The sequence below is a fragment of the Limulus polyphemus genome, unplaced genomic scaffold (assembly GCF_000517525.1).
Source record: "Limulus polyphemus unplaced genomic scaffold, Limulus_polyphemus-2.1.2 Scaffold623, whole genome shotgun sequence".
Taxonomy (NCBI): Eukaryota; Metazoa; Arthropoda; class Merostomata; order Xiphosura; family Limulidae; genus Limulus; species Limulus polyphemus.
This window is the reverse complement of record NW_013666233.1, coordinates 86,750-102,469: the sequence shown is the minus strand read 5'-3', so window position 1 is coordinate 102,469 and position 15,720 is coordinate 86,750. Positions and strand designations below refer to the sequence as shown.

The 15,720-nt window shown below is 30.7% G+C and overlaps 1 protein-coding gene across 5 annotated transcripts in view; it reads left to right on the top strand.

Moving 5' to 3' along the window:
- Positions 1 to 15,720, top strand: part of LOC106459534 (serine/threonine-protein kinase DCLK1-like) — a 68,381-nt gene that overhangs the window by 42,306 nt on the left and 10,355 nt on the right. For all 5 annotated transcript variants that reach the window (XR_002610586.1, XR_002610585.1, XM_022386038.1 and 2 more), the window contains 5 exons: positions 492 to 549; positions 1,949 to 2,068; positions 3,469 to 3,615; positions 8,348 to 8,481; positions 11,562 to 11,639. Coding sequence is in view for 3 of the 5 variants with exons in the window: in XM_022386038.1 (XP_022241746.1) it covers positions 492 to 549; positions 1,949 to 2,068; positions 3,469 to 3,615; positions 8,348 to 8,481; positions 11,562 to 11,639 (537 nt within the window). In the remaining 2 variants the exon portion in view is untranslated. The remainder of the gene's footprint in view (positions 1 to 491; positions 550 to 1,948; positions 2,069 to 3,468; positions 3,616 to 8,347; positions 8,482 to 11,561; positions 11,640 to 15,720) is intronic.

The window sequence follows — 15,720 nt, the reverse complement described above, 5'->3', positions numbered from 1 at the left end:
AGTACAAAAAATTAAATTCCGTTTTCTATAAATGATAAAAAAATGATTTCTGCTTGAATTATGTTTTTAACTCTTGGTAATGTGCAAAAAAAAACACCGCTTTGCTTCATTATATGCAATGTACTGGTTTATCATATGCAATCTTGTGCAATGACCTGGTGTCTTGAAAAAGACAATATTTAAGAGAATATTTGTCTTAAATTTAAGAAGTGTAAATAAATTAAGTCAATAAAACAGACAGTACTATGTAAAATATAGGTAATGTGCTTATGAGATAGGAAATTGGCTTAAATTGTGTACAATTTTAATTTTTTAGTATACATTTTTGTATCAACAACAGTTAGCTTTACAAACTTTTTTTTAGCATTTTGAGTCAAAAGAGATTCATGTAGGTGTGAAAGTTTTAAATGTTTCATTATTTTTCTCTGTGTTCTTCAAAATGTCCATTACATAATTGTGTTGTTGATGTTGTAAATTGTATTTTGTTTCAGAGTTACACAGAAGGAGTTTGCCTTAAAGATTATTGATAAAACAAAGTGTGCAGGGAAGGTATGAAAAAAAATTATTTAAATAAGGTATATTTTTAACACTGGCAAAAATATTGTAACAGGTTTTGTGTTAGAACTTTTATTCAGATCCTCATTGCAAATTCTTTGATTGTCTTTGTAGTAAACCTCAACTTAAGTGGAAGCTACCTGTTTACCTCAGCATTAAACTTAGTTTAGATTGAAGTAAATTTTGTCTGTTTTTGGACTTAGCCAAGTTTGACAGATGTTTGAGTAAGAATGAGAGTCTCAAGTGTATAAAATTCATTTGTAAATGTGGTATTCCAAAATTAATTTCCGGCTATAACTTGCACACAGTAACCTGATCTTTGTGATAACAAAGGGTCTGTGGATCTAATATTTAGCATGATAAGTGTTACGATTTGTTGCAGATGGAAATTAATGCATGACATTGCGTGAAGGTGAAGAAAAAAGCAAATCGCTGGAACAATGTCCAAATAACCTGATTAAACTTAAATAAAACCATAATTTAAGTTGTATTTAAACAAATATATCATAGAAATAAATTTCTGTTTTAAAGCCATTAGAAGATAGTAAAGTTAAAATGCAAACAAAAATATGCACATTCAGCAGTAATTGACAAACAAGGACAATATTTCTACAGTTTTTTTTGTAGCTTTATCTACAATAAACAAATTAGGTTGAATATAACAAAACCATTCTTATGATCCATTTTCTCCCTGTAGCTGTCCAGCCACAAAATTGTATCACAAGTATTCAGGGGTATCTCCGCTTTATATTATAGCCATAAAATCAGCCCCTTGCACACTGATTAATGTTGAATGCAATACAATTGTCCTGTGCAACAGTAAGTAGTCTCCTTAGCCAAATGCTGCAACAGTAAGTAATTCTAAGAACTTAAGAATGTATGAAATTATGTCAACCATACTATATACAATGCTGATGAGACGTTTCAGCCAGCATCAGGACCCATTCACATAGGGTTGAATTTGTTCAGGACCTCTAAGAAATTTATTGTTTTCTGCTTTAGAAGTTTAGGAAAATGTGAAATATAATGATATAGGAGAGTTGTATTTCTATACAAAATATAGAAATACTTCTGATGCTTTTTCTTTTGTAAAATATGCAATGCTTCCTTAGCTGTAAACTTAGCTTGCTTAGGAACCTGCTACATGAAGGTGACTAATGACATTGAAACTGTTTTGTTTTAATTAATGTGGTGCCAGTTAGAGAAAGCTTCAGAGATCAGGTTCAGTATTACTAGGTTAGACATCTTGTGTCATTTGTATCTTTTTTTTTGTGTCAGTGATATTGATATATGTATCATTACTTTTTAAAATCTCACTGTGTTCATTGATGTTAATTAGAATATTTTGCATATAATGTTTTTAAAATGTATTTTTAATGGTTGTGGATAATAGGAACATCTTATTGCCAGTGAAGTTGCCATCATGCGTAGAGTAAAACATCCAAATATTGTTCATCTTCAGGAGGAGTTTGATGTGGATAATGAACTGTACTTAGTGATGGAACTAGTAAAGGTCAGTTATTTTTCTCTCCACAATATTCCTAAGATTTAAGATTTTGAAAACTTCAGCTGCCATATTTACAACAGGTGTATCTTTTATAGTGAGTGAGAATTTTACATATTAGTTATTTGGTTGTTTTAAATAGAATAGTTCAACAGCAAATTAGCTATTGTATGATAAGTAATAATATTATTGAGCATATGTTGTAATTTGTATTGTGCCAAAAAAAGGAAACTATAATAATAGACATTAATTATCATTTGGAGCTACATGTAAAATGGTGCTTTTAGAAATTTATGAGGGAGAAAGTTTCGAAATGTGAAAGTTTAAAAATTGATTAATCAAAAATCTGATGTTGGAAACAGAAAAAAATAATTTTAGGTTTCTGATTTTTGAAAATAAACCATGATATATGTTTAACACTTTTTTGATTTAATGAAGTGATGTTTTATGATAAGTAATAAAAAGCTAAAATACAAATACTTCAACATAATGCAGGGAATTATTTGATATAGAGAAGAAAAGCAATTAAGATTTTTGTTTTAAAATACAAACTTGGATTAATTACTAATGTTATGTACTAGAAAGATAGGTTCAATTTCTCATATCTAGAACTTCTACCTACATTTCAAGATTAAGTTTTTTACCTAAATCTTATGAAAAGAAACAAATTTCCATGTGTAATAGTAATATCATGTGTAAATTATTAATATAAAACAAGTTTCTTTATGCAGTAGCACATTAGTAAGATGTAACATATTAGTATTTTCATTGTGTTGAAATTGTAATTTTATAATTTTTTATTTATACTGATCAAAATGTGCCTTTTTATAAAACAAAAACCCTTTGAATAAATTGCCATTAGCAGAAATGGTTTTTAATAGTTTGGTTTATATTAGCTCAGTGTGTTTGGAAGTTATTAGTACATGTACTGTTTTTAGGTCTTGAGTTATTGAGTTTTTGTAAAGAATAATCGGAGAAATTACCAAGATGCTTTCCCTATTGAATCACAATAAAACAGTAAATTGTGCTTTTAGAAGTTACAGCTTTTATAGTGTGTTTCAATGGAAAATTTTTATTTAGATAGGTATGATGGTTAAATTATAATGCTTTTAAACATTAATAATCTCTTTTCTGATGTGCTAAAATCGGTGTTTTTAGCTTAAATTATGTCAGATTATTGGTAGCCCAAGTCACCATAAATTACTGAATCAAAGCATTTATATTGTAAGCACATCTTGTAAATCAAGTCTTAGATACCACAGAAATTTTGCTTCAACTTGCATCACTTGACACACTCAAAACATGTGTAAGAAAAAGGTTTTGTACAAACCAAAAGTGTATAAGTATATTTATTTGTCAACAAATAATTTACTAGACCTTGATGAATGTTTTTTTTTTTCATAATTTAGGGAGGAGACCTTTTTGATGCCATAGCTTCAGCAACAAAGTACACTGAAAGAGATGCCAGTGGAATGGTATATAACCTAGCCAGTGCTCTCCTTTATTTACATTGTATGAACATTGTTCACCGTGACATCAAGCCTGAAAACTTGTTGGTAAGTAATGCCATAGACTCTCAGCATGTGTTGTTAAGTAGGATAGGTATGTCATAATAATGTCATTAAATAGTTTATCCTGCAGTTTTTTAACACGCATAACAAGCATCTGCAGCTATAGCCTAATTAAACCTCAAAGTACAAAAGAAATGGTGAAAATCATTTTAAAGTAGGAAGGTGAGTTAATATAGATGATATGCAAGTGGTGTCAAGCACTGGGTTGGGTTTGTTTATTCCACTATTTTCCACTAACTCGCCTTCCTACTTTAAAATGATATATGTGTGTGTGTGTGTGTGTCTCTCCTTCTGTCTCTGTGGGACTGTTTCTTATGCACAACCATATCTTTAAAGCTACAAACTCCAAACTTGGGGTACAGATACAACTTTGTGCACTATGTGGCTGTAGCCTCGGAGGCCATTTTGAAGCTGTAAATTGAGGCCAAAGTGACTACTATATCAATTTTTGGCAAACAGGATGACCAATTGGTAATGTGTGATCAAGAGAGATATTATTTATGTTCCTTCTCTGTGTGAGGACTTCTAATCATTCTATCCATGATCAATTATGTGTTAAAATGATTTGAAAAGTTTGTGGAGCCTTCATTTGTACTCGTTTCCTCCCTCTCTCTTTCTTCTACACATACATGCCTATACTCTAACTCCCCTTAACTGAAAAAGGCTGGTGCTTTTTCTGGAACATGCATGCACACTCTCGCATTTAAATAGGCCTGCTTCAGCCATATATTTTGCTTGCTTGCATGTACTCGCAAGAATCAGCTATATCATAACTTTACAAAAACGTTTGGTATTGACAGGTTTTCCTTTACATTGTGTTACAAAGAGAAGAGAATAAATCAATTCTTCTTTAAATGGAACGATAATAAAGTCAAAATACTCTGCAAATGACACTTGACCATACAATAGAAATCAGGACACGAAAAATTAGGGAATTTTGTTTTGTAAACTTAATGTCGTGCAAAGCACATGGAAGAAGGGGCAATATACCCAGTTTTGCTGTGATTAAAATAACTTTAGCAAATTTCAATTTTTTCACACATTGTTATTGATTTTAATCAAAATATTTAGTTAGGTAAAGAAATCATTTTGCTTTTTTGCAAAAAATAATACTTAATTTGATTGATTTAATCAAAACAACTCAGGATATTGAAAACCATTTTCATCTGAGCAATGCAGGGTACTTTGCTAGTTGGAAATAAGAATAAACTGGTAAAATAACAGTGAACCTTGCAGTTACATGCTGAGTCATGTAACAATGCCAGTTGGTTGCACTGCTGTTGGTTGTACAAACAACCAAAAAGAACAATCTGGAACTATTGTTTTACAAATTCCCAGCCAATGAAGTGTGAAGGAATAAATGGATCACTGTGGTTAAACTAGCAGATCCAAGAACTCGTGAAGCTCATGACACATGTATTTGAACAATATAATATTTTCACATGCCTCAGTACTTTGGACATGGGAGTTGACTTGGGTGCAGCTGTTGGTTTGAATGCTGCACTATATTTTACATAGGCTTTACTTTTCTGATGGAATTGATATATTTCTTTTCAAAATCCTTGCTTGCTATCCCTAGTTCCTTTGAATAACTGGCTTTCCGTATCAACAAATTTTCGAAATTTTTGACAATACTCATAGAAAATGACACTTTCCTCATCATCGTACTTTACCCATTCATATTCACTTTTGTAAGCTTCTCTGAATGGCCTTTTCCTCTTGTTGTCATCGTACGTTTTGTGTCATGATGATGTATCAGTGTTAGATTTAGCAATAGTCTGAGAGTTGTACTTGTCAGTGTCATGATTGTTTTGATTGCTGTTGGCATGACCTGATCTTTTCTCAGATTTCTCTGTCTCTGATAAATCTACAGTAACATTTGCTTCTTTCTGATCGCCTTTATCTTCAGATTGTGCATTATCTTTTGCTATTTTGGTGATACTACAAAAAATTCACGTAAATAATTCTGTGAAGTCTTTTGTTTTGCTGGTATTAGGAGGTATTTTGTGTAATATCAGTACATCGTTGTCTACTAAGCCTTGCTTTTGGCACTTCTTGAACTCACACTGTAAAAAATGGTAATTAATTATAAAAACTTTTACTATAACTCATTAAAATTGTTTGTTTGTAAGAATGTATCAAGTTTGTGCAGTAATTTTTACTCGTTCGTTTGGTTTTAGTGTTAAGCATAAGATTTAAATTTTAAGGAACTTAAATGAATTAAAAACTGTAAACTTTAAAAAATTAGTGACAAATACAAAACTAAGCCTAGACTAATATGACAGTCATATATCACAGTAAACTTCATATCTTGTAACAACACAATAAGCAAGGTATGTGAGTAGGAAAGCATGTCAATAAGTAAGAAATCAAAATTAACCCTAGAACTTTATTTAAAAGATTATATTCAATGCAATCCGTGAATTGGTAGTAATGCAAACTTTACTGTTTTGCCAAGTTACCACTAACGGCAGCAGCACATTCAACATTTTCCTTAAGTGCAAGTTTTCCTTTTTATAACATTAGTTTGTTTTTGAATACTTAACTGATTATTCAAATAATCTGCCTTGCTCCCATACAAACCTGGAAATAATGTCAATATGGTAGGAACTGTATTCAAAACATTACGCATCTGTTATAGAAAATTAATAGGAAAGCTTTGAAATTTTCACTCAAACAGACATACATGCACGTTTGATAATATAGTCGTTGTCCAGTAAAATCTGCTTCCCCTGGACATGCATACAGACAATTTTTCAAACTCTGGTAATAAATGTACTAATTATTGTAAAAAAAACACTTTATTGTATGCCTTCCTATTCTCTTTGATATTGATAGATCTTCTAATCACTAAATATCCCTAAAGTTTCTCTTCAGTATAGTTAAGCTATCCTACACATCATGGCTAATTTTATTTTTAAAATGTATTAGCTATGAACCAAGTGTATCTTACTGTAAAGATGGCCTATTATGTGTATGTGTTAGCATTTGTCATTCAGAGTTCGCTGGATCAATATCATACTTTTTGGTGTGGTAACTGGAGAGACTGTCCAATGTACATAGGCTAATTTGTTTTAGGATTTTTTCCCAAGAAGGAGGATAAAAAAGACCTTTAAATATGGCACATTTTCACTTTTTTCTTTTTATACACGTTCGCCTTGCATCACTTGGACTCGGTTACTGTAAGTTTTTGTATGGTAACTGGAAACTTACAATTGGTGTACATGGACTACTTTTTGTTTTAGGATGTTTGCCTGAGAAGGTTAATAAACAAGGAACCCTGTAATAGAGCACATTTTCACATTTTTCTAAATAGACATTGGGCCTTGTATTTAAAAATGGAATTTGCATCTAATGAGACTGTTAGGAATTTAATAACAAAAGAAGAAAGGGGAACATTATCTAACATTGTCCTGCATAATTTTGTTTTCTTAATGTACACACTCAGCTGTTAATGCTAAGGAGCGACTTTCTTTCCATTTCTTTTGGTTGAACCATTATAAGTTATGTTTATATAAAATGTACAAAGATGTATATCCATTTCTTCTTACTTGATATTTACTTTATTTAGAAATTTTATCAATCATATATTGTATATGGAGTATAGTAGAGGACTTTATGACAGAGTACTGGATCCCTTTTTTATATGAAAGTTAAGGTCAGTATTCTTAAAGTTGTGGAAATTCAGAGGACAGTTGTCAATTTTTGGACAGTAATCAGTTTCTTCAATCTTTCAAAATTTGGGATAAAAGATGGTTGTTATGGATACTTTATAGTATGTAGTCTGGTTAGCAACCCTAAATAAATAACATTACAAGTCACATTTCATTTTAAAAACATTTCATAAGGATAGAACTTTTGCTTGGTGACAGGTGGTTTAGGTTTTTACAGGAATCTGAAAATTACCCCTTTAAATGATCATCGGCACATTTACCATAAATTGTACGGTGATTTTTTTTATATTATAAGACATACTTTTATGGACTTTAACTTTGGTTATTAATAGTTAATGGTTTGAGCTTTCATTGTACATATATGACTGTTTGTTATTTCCTGATCATCACTGTGGAAATTTTGTGTTTCTATTCTATCCTTGGCCGGCATGGCTAGGTGGTTAGGGTGCTCGACTCGCAATCTGCAGGTCGCAGGTTCGAATCCCCATCCACCAAACATGCTTGTCCTTTTAGCTGTGGGGGAAATTATAATGGGACAGTCAATCCCACTATTAGTTGGTAAGAGTAGCCCAAGAGTTGGTGTTGAGGACTGCCTGTCTTCCCTCTAGACTTTCACTGCTAAATTTAGAATGGCTAGCGCAGATAGCTCTCGTGTAGCTTTGTGGGAAATTCAAAACTAACAAACCCAACCTGCTTGGTGAAAATTTTGATACTTAAGCTATCATAAATGTTCATTCTTTGTGCTTTCATGTTGTATATATGTATTTAATGTTAATTTTACAGGAACATCTCGGTATATAAATTTATGACTAACTTAAATTTATTACAGTCCAAACCTTGAGATATTATAATAATTGACAAAATAATTGATAATAACAACGATACATAACTCAGTTCAGTCTAATCATTCCTGTAAGTAGTTTATATTACTTACAATAATAGGATCATTATTTTAAATTCTTATGATTAGTCTTTCAACTTTGCTACAATAATTTAATATAGTCAATGATGTGGTATTAATTTATTAGTACCTTATTTTACAGGTAGTAGAGCATGAAGACAGCAGCAAATCTCTTAAACTTGGTGATTTTGGACTTGCTGTAGAAGCTAATGAATCTCTATATGTTGTCTGTGGCACACCGACATATGTTGCTCCTGAGATCTTGGCAGAAACTGGGTAAGAAGAAGAGCTCTAGTACAACTCTAATGACTGAAATATTCATGAATTTCACCCTTCCATAAATAGCTTAGAATTGAGGTAAAATTTTCTAGGTTTTTGTGCAGGTGTTCAGCAAGTAGTATGACATTTTTGTTAACTGAATATCTGAAGGTTGTAAAAAAATACTAATCCTTTTACTCAGGTTAGCTTGCCATATGCCCATGTCTAGAAACTAGTATCACTTTAGTCGTGTGTCTGACCACCTGAGGAGAGGCAAGCCAATCTCAAGGGGTGGGTCAGATACTTGTACAATTTGTAATAAGTTCAGGTTTTTCTTTCCTATAGATGTTGCTAGGGGTAGTTGGTGACATTTGCAGTGTTAAATTCTTGAATACTATACATTCAACATTTTGTCTGAATTTTGGCAATAAATAAGAATTCTTCTCGTATTTGTCCTGTATGAAAATTTTATAAACTTCTCTCATCCTCAGCAGCTAAAATAAGTCAACCTGTGAACGAGGAGGCTGACCAATCTGGTAATTACATAAGATTCACAGTAATTGTGAATAAAGATTTTATTTGTTCACTTATGGTTTTGTGGTTTTTTTCATTTGATGTCTTTTTCAGTTTATTTTCTGCAAAACATTTCTGGAATCTGCATTTTGATAATACTTTTGGACTTGTTTATGTCAGTTCTCAGTGTATCTGTATATCGCAAGTCTACTTGTTTCTTTGTAAGTTGTGACGATTCCAAAATTTTAAATGCATGATATTGAAACTTTGTTTTCTTAAGGTCATTTTGAATGCTTGTTTTATTATTTCTTTAAAGAAAAAACTCAAATCCAAGAATGTTCAAATCATAATTTTTAACATTTAATACTTTTTTAAATACAGAAGATACTTCCCTAAGTGTTAATATTATTTTTATTCTCAGTCTTTTTGTTTAATCCATGTAAGATTGATTTGGTTAACTCGAACTGGTAAATTTTTCTTTTCTATATATGTACAATGTACAGTTTCACACACTTATCTGTCACAAATATAACAAGGTCAATCAGACCTTCCATCACTCTTTTTGCAAAGACTGTGTCTACCCAGTGGGTCAGTGGTAAGTTTATGGACTTGCAACACTAAAATCCAGTGTTTAAATCTCTGCAGTGGACACAGCAGATAGTCCAGTGTGGCTTTGTTTTAAAAAACAAGCAAAGCCACAATTAATTTTTTATCTAAAATAAAATCTTAATTTATGTAGTGTATGTGTGTGATAGTCTTCTTACAGGTATTCTTTTGTCAATTATCCTTGTGTAACTTCAATGCTGCTATCTGTCACTGTGAGAATTTGTTTAACTCTTTCACCATGGGCTTGGTCCCAGGGACAGACCTCGTAATAATTTTGTGCTTGTTATAGTTTTCATGCTGTAACTTTTAATACAATAAACGTATCTTCACGAAATATTGCATATTATCAGTAAACAGTACAAGGCTTTTATTAAGTTTTAAGATTTTTTAATGCATTTTTTTTTTTTCAAATGTTGACTATTGAATATGACTAAAGTAATTTTTATTTTAAGATTAAAGATACTTTTATGCATCAGAAAATTTTACATGCAAAATCTTTATAACCTTAAGATAATTATCAAAAGTTTTTCAGAAAAAACATTTTATCTGTTATTTTCAATATTGTATCTCTGTGTGGGTTTGGTTGATTTTACCGACCTTGTAACCACCATAAAAAATTTGGAAATATATATAAATCATGCTTTGTACATTCTCGAATGATTACAGATTATAACACAAACACGAATGTTTATTCTAAATAGATTAAATTTCATAACATTATACAACTATTAAATATATTTAATATTTATTATTTTATTAACCTTTCAGCTCTGCCTGACTAACATTACATAAATTGCAATGATATGGCACGCGTACACTCATGTTACCGTATTCACGAATATTAAACTGCCCTTTACAAAGTGACCTGTCTTGGCTGTGTTCTAGTAGACCAGTATTTTGTAAAATACAGTCACATTTCGATTATAATATGTATATACATTACTATTATTTACAAACAAGTTCTTAAATTTTAGTTATTTTTTTAAAACATAGAACAGTAAATAAAGAAGAATAGAAAATGCTTCTCTTCTAGTTACGAACTTTGTACTCATTTGCTGCTTGCTGGAAGTTGTTAAGCCATATCAAATTTTTCACGTGGAGGATGTAAAAATTATTTTTAGGTTTCATATATGCATTTTGAAATAACAAAAAATCATAAATTACTATATCAATACCACTGAATTCCACTATAAGTTATCAAGCTTGTAACTAAGCTGTATTTGGGTCTAAAAAATGTTAGATTCCAAGCTGTAAGGTAAAACATTAGTGTCCTCGAAAAATCACCCACATGGGTCTACCTAAGATCACAGGTCAAAGGCATGGCATCACGTTTATAGACTTACATTCAAAATTTTATTGAACTACTATTCTATGAATGTATGTCAATAAGTTTGGTATCAAATTGTAGATTTGAATTAAAAAAATTAACAAATGTGTACTACTAAAATTTGAATTATAAAGTAAATATTAAAAAACAATAACTGAATATCGATTTTTGTATGTCACATGGTATGTTTAATGCAGCATTGGTTCAAATTAGATGGTTGTGATGTCCAAATAAAGTCTAATTTCTTACAAATTAGATACTAAATTTACCGATATGGACAGGCTATAATCTATGATAAGGATCTCCTATCTTTTCTATTTTCTGAGATACTGATACCTTTATCGAATACCGAATCAACCAAGGTGGTCCCGCCCACCTCTTCCATTTTTTGAAAATACTTGCTTATTTACACCTACTTTGCCTAACAATGTGCGTATAACCAATCAAAAGCTCAGAATGTCCCCTTAGCGGTTTTCTCAGCCTCTGTAGATTATTTGTGCGGGAAACTCTTTCTTTTCGTAATATTAACCTACTTCAGCTTATTTACTATGTGCAGTAATATTACTTTCTTATTATGATATGCTATTCATATGAAGATTTAGTGGATTTGAAGAATTGTAATTTATTTTTTGGTTTTTTTGCTTGCTTTTAGGTATGGATTGAAAGTTGACATCTGGGCTGCTGGAGTGATAACATATATCCTTCTCTCTGGTTTTCCACCATTTGTTAGGTAGGTTGTTTTAACTCGGTAATGATTTCAAGTGTTCCATGGTTTTTTGAATAGGATAATAATGTTCTGGTGTTAAATGTCAAACTGGTGAAGCAGTGGGACCAATATGACTAATGTTTGTGATGAAAATCACTTTAGACTCCAGTTTTTTTCTGCATTGCTCTTAACCTCTTACTACCAGCGATCTGCAGGACCTAACATCCCTATCATTATATTTTGTTCCAAAAATAAAACTAGTACATGAAGTTGTTTGAAATTTGACAAGATCCTTCCTAAAAGTATGTAGTGTCAGAAAAATAAAATATTTCATTTCGATTTTTTCTATTTCTAATATAAAAAAAAATTGTTATTTAATGTAATTATTTGCACTTGAACTCTGAATAGCTCACCTGCAGTGATTTTCATTTTGAGTATAAAAATACTATTTGTTACATTACGGTTTTCACATTTCATTCATATAATCTCTAGAACTTCCTAAATGAATATTGGAAGTTTTTAAAGTAAATGTTTGTATTTGATTTTCCATTTTCTCTACTATGTCACTAACTCTAGCTATTATCATCAGTATTTATAATTAAGAAATTCAAATATCTACTTTATTTTATTAATTTCATAGATTAGCCTTAAAATATTGTCTTTGGTTTGTATGCATAATTTCACATCTTTATCATTTTGCGTAGTTTATTTTTAATGTTTTATTTTCCTTTCCAATTCTGTGCCTTTTATTATTTATGTCGATACATCAACTGGTGCCAGTGAGCCATTATAAAGTTATGATTGGCAGAGATGCATTTGCCACATGCAAAATCATCAAATCATGCTGCATATGCCTGTTTTTATAAGCATTCATGAGCAAGTCGACCACAGGTAAAATAAAAGTCATTAAATCTTTCAAATATGAATTTTAAAATGGAAATCATACGTAATTAACTAAAATATAAAAGTAAAACCTTAATGCAGTTTAACTGCATCAAACTAATATGCATAAGGTGAGAAATAATAGCCAAGTGCTAGGGATACTGATATCCACAATGGATATAATGCAGCAATTCACTTGTCATTTGAAGAGTAATCTATTGTTTGCTTTCCTTCTAGTCTGGAGAGACTAACCATGAAATCTGCTCCTTCTATTGGTTATAAGCATCCCAATAAAGGCTAAAAAAAGACTGTTGCTTAGCATCAAATTACTTTGGAGTGTGAGCCTGGTGTCCAGCAGTCAGGGAGGGGAAGATATAACCAATAATTTTAGCTGTTGAAATATGAAACTAATGTCTAAAGTTTGAACTTGTACCTTTAGAAGCTCATCGAGACTATAGTAGAGGTACTAGTGAACTGCAGCTCATGTTACACTATTGAATTAAGCAAACTTTGTGAAAATGTTTTTCTTAATATAATTATTTATTTCACCTAATCTTAACTAACGCAAGTTTCCTGGGTCGTCACCATCGTCTTTTATTTTGTTGTTCTTGATGACATTTAAACCCTACTTTTTTATACTAGTGGTAGTATAACACTAAATATTTTTTATTTAATTAAATAATGTACCAAAGCACACAGACTAATAATGTGTCAAAAGCAGACAATGTCCCATAACTATTACAATGTTTCTGGCTTTTTAACTATGAGATGAGCCATTAAAACTTCATCTGAGTTTGTTGATGTGTTTCCTGTGGGAACTGAGCTTAAACTAAAAGCAAAATTAACAATTCTTTTTACAGAGAACAATGTAATATATTATACGTCATTTAATATGTTAAAACCTTGGTTTTCTATTGGTTGTAAATGTAGTATTGACGTCGCAAAAAACTATTGGCAATTTCCGAAAGAGAGGATATGACAGATGGATGTGGCAAGAGGGGTCTTATTGTATATTTCATGGCTCTGTGACCAAATATGATTGAATGCTACAAAAATCATGCTTTGCTTGTGAAATGTCGATACCATAAAGAGTAATTCACATTAATTTCATACTTCTTGAAGGGGTGGTAAATAAATTAGAGAAGATGAGCATGCTTAGAGAGCAAATGTCAACTCTCATGGTAGGGGAAATTCTTTTTCCTTCTTTTTTTTTTAAAAGTAAATTTAAAACTTGTATACTATTAACCCTATTGCCACGGGTATCCTTTACAGCACATGACACAAAGTTTTAGTGTTATGCATTCAAAATTTTATGAAACTACTTTGTTTGTTATACCAATTAGAATAGCATAAAATTTTAGTTAATAATCCATATTTTAATAGTATACAGGTTTTTAAGTTCTTAATTCTACAAAGCAATATTTTTTAAAAATCCTGAGTTTCCACTAGTGTGACCCACGTGACACATTTTCTCTTAGCATGTCATCATCCCTATTTTATCCACCACTCTTCAATATAGTTACTCTCTATAAAATTGTTATTGCTTAGACAGACCATAATTTTTATAGCCTTCAATTTTGTTTGGTTACAGAACTATGAATAGAATATCAGACCTCTCCAGCCACACCCACCTGTTACATCCTCTCTTTCACAATTCGTTGATAGTTCTCTCTTATGTTTTATTATATATCTCCTATAACCAATAGAAAGTCAAGGTTTTCATATAGCAAATGACATATTGTATAACATTATGTTCTGAATAGTTAGATGTCAATTTCACTCAGAGTACTAACATCATTCTCGTGGGAAAGTTAATGACTAGCTTGGATGAATTTGTAACGGCTCTTGTCACATAGCCAGGAAAGTTTTGAGAGGTAAGTGAATTTGTCTACTTTTTGCATGTTATTAGTCTATATTCTTTGGTGCATTATTTAATTAAATAAAAATTAAGTGCATTGCTATCTATAGTATAACAGAAATTAAGGGTTAACACTGTCCAAAAACCGACAGCAAGAAAAAGAAAGATTGGTTAAGTATTTTATTTCTTGTTTTTCATGTTTGTTCTTTATGTATGATTATAAAAGTAACTAAAATGTAAAAATAGGGATCATGTTTGGTTTGTTAAGATTAATTAGGTAAAATAAATAATAATGATAATATTATAATAAAAATGTTTCATGAGGCACATGTGAGCAGCTTGTGGGTAATGTAATTTGTTAGCATAACAGGAGCTGCATGTTCCCTGATTGATTTACAACTTATAATGACGCGGACAGTAGTTACACTGTTCAAAGGGTTATAAAATAATAAAATTCAATTGTAATTTTTTTTTTTATGAGGTCGGTCAAATTTGTTTCGTATCCTCCACATGTAAAATTTTAACAGGCTTAGCAACAGAGTTCAAAGTTTGTAATTAGAAGAGATAATTGTTTTCCTTACCTCATTTACTGTTCTATGTTTTAAGAAAAATACGTTTAAAACTTATTTCTAAATAGCAATAATCTATATACATATATAAGGTATAATATTTGAAATGTGACTATTTTACAAAATACTACTCTACTAAAACGCAGCTAAGACAGGTCACTTTGTAAAGACTAAAGGTTAGTTTTATATTATTGGATACAGTAACATGTGTGCATGGTCAATATAATAAAGATAATAAATATATATAAATGTATAATGTTATGAGATTTAAGATATTTAGTCTAAACATTTGTGTTAAAATTTGTTGTCATTCTAGAATGGAAAAGGCATAATTTATATTTATTTTCTAATTTTTATGGTGATTATGAGATCAGTCAAATCTACCAAACTCATACAGAGATTTGTTACTGAAAATAATAAGTAAAATATAGTTTTTTTCTTAAACATTTGTTAACTATCTGGACATTATAAAGATTTTGGATGTGAAATTTGAAAATTTTGATGCATAAAAGTATTTTTAATCTTAAAATGATAATTACTTTACATGTTTGATAGTCAACATGCAAAAAGAAAAAAGGGGGGCATGAGAAAAACATTGCTTTAAAAACCTCAAGACTGAATATAAAAAAAAATTATATTTTGTGTATGAAAGCATTGTAATGTTTACTGATAATCAGCCAAATTTCGTTAACATGCGCTTACTAATTTAAAAGTTATAGAATGAAAACTATAACAAACACAAAATGATACGAGGTCGGTCCTAGGGACCGAGTCCATGATGAAAGAGTTAAACTGC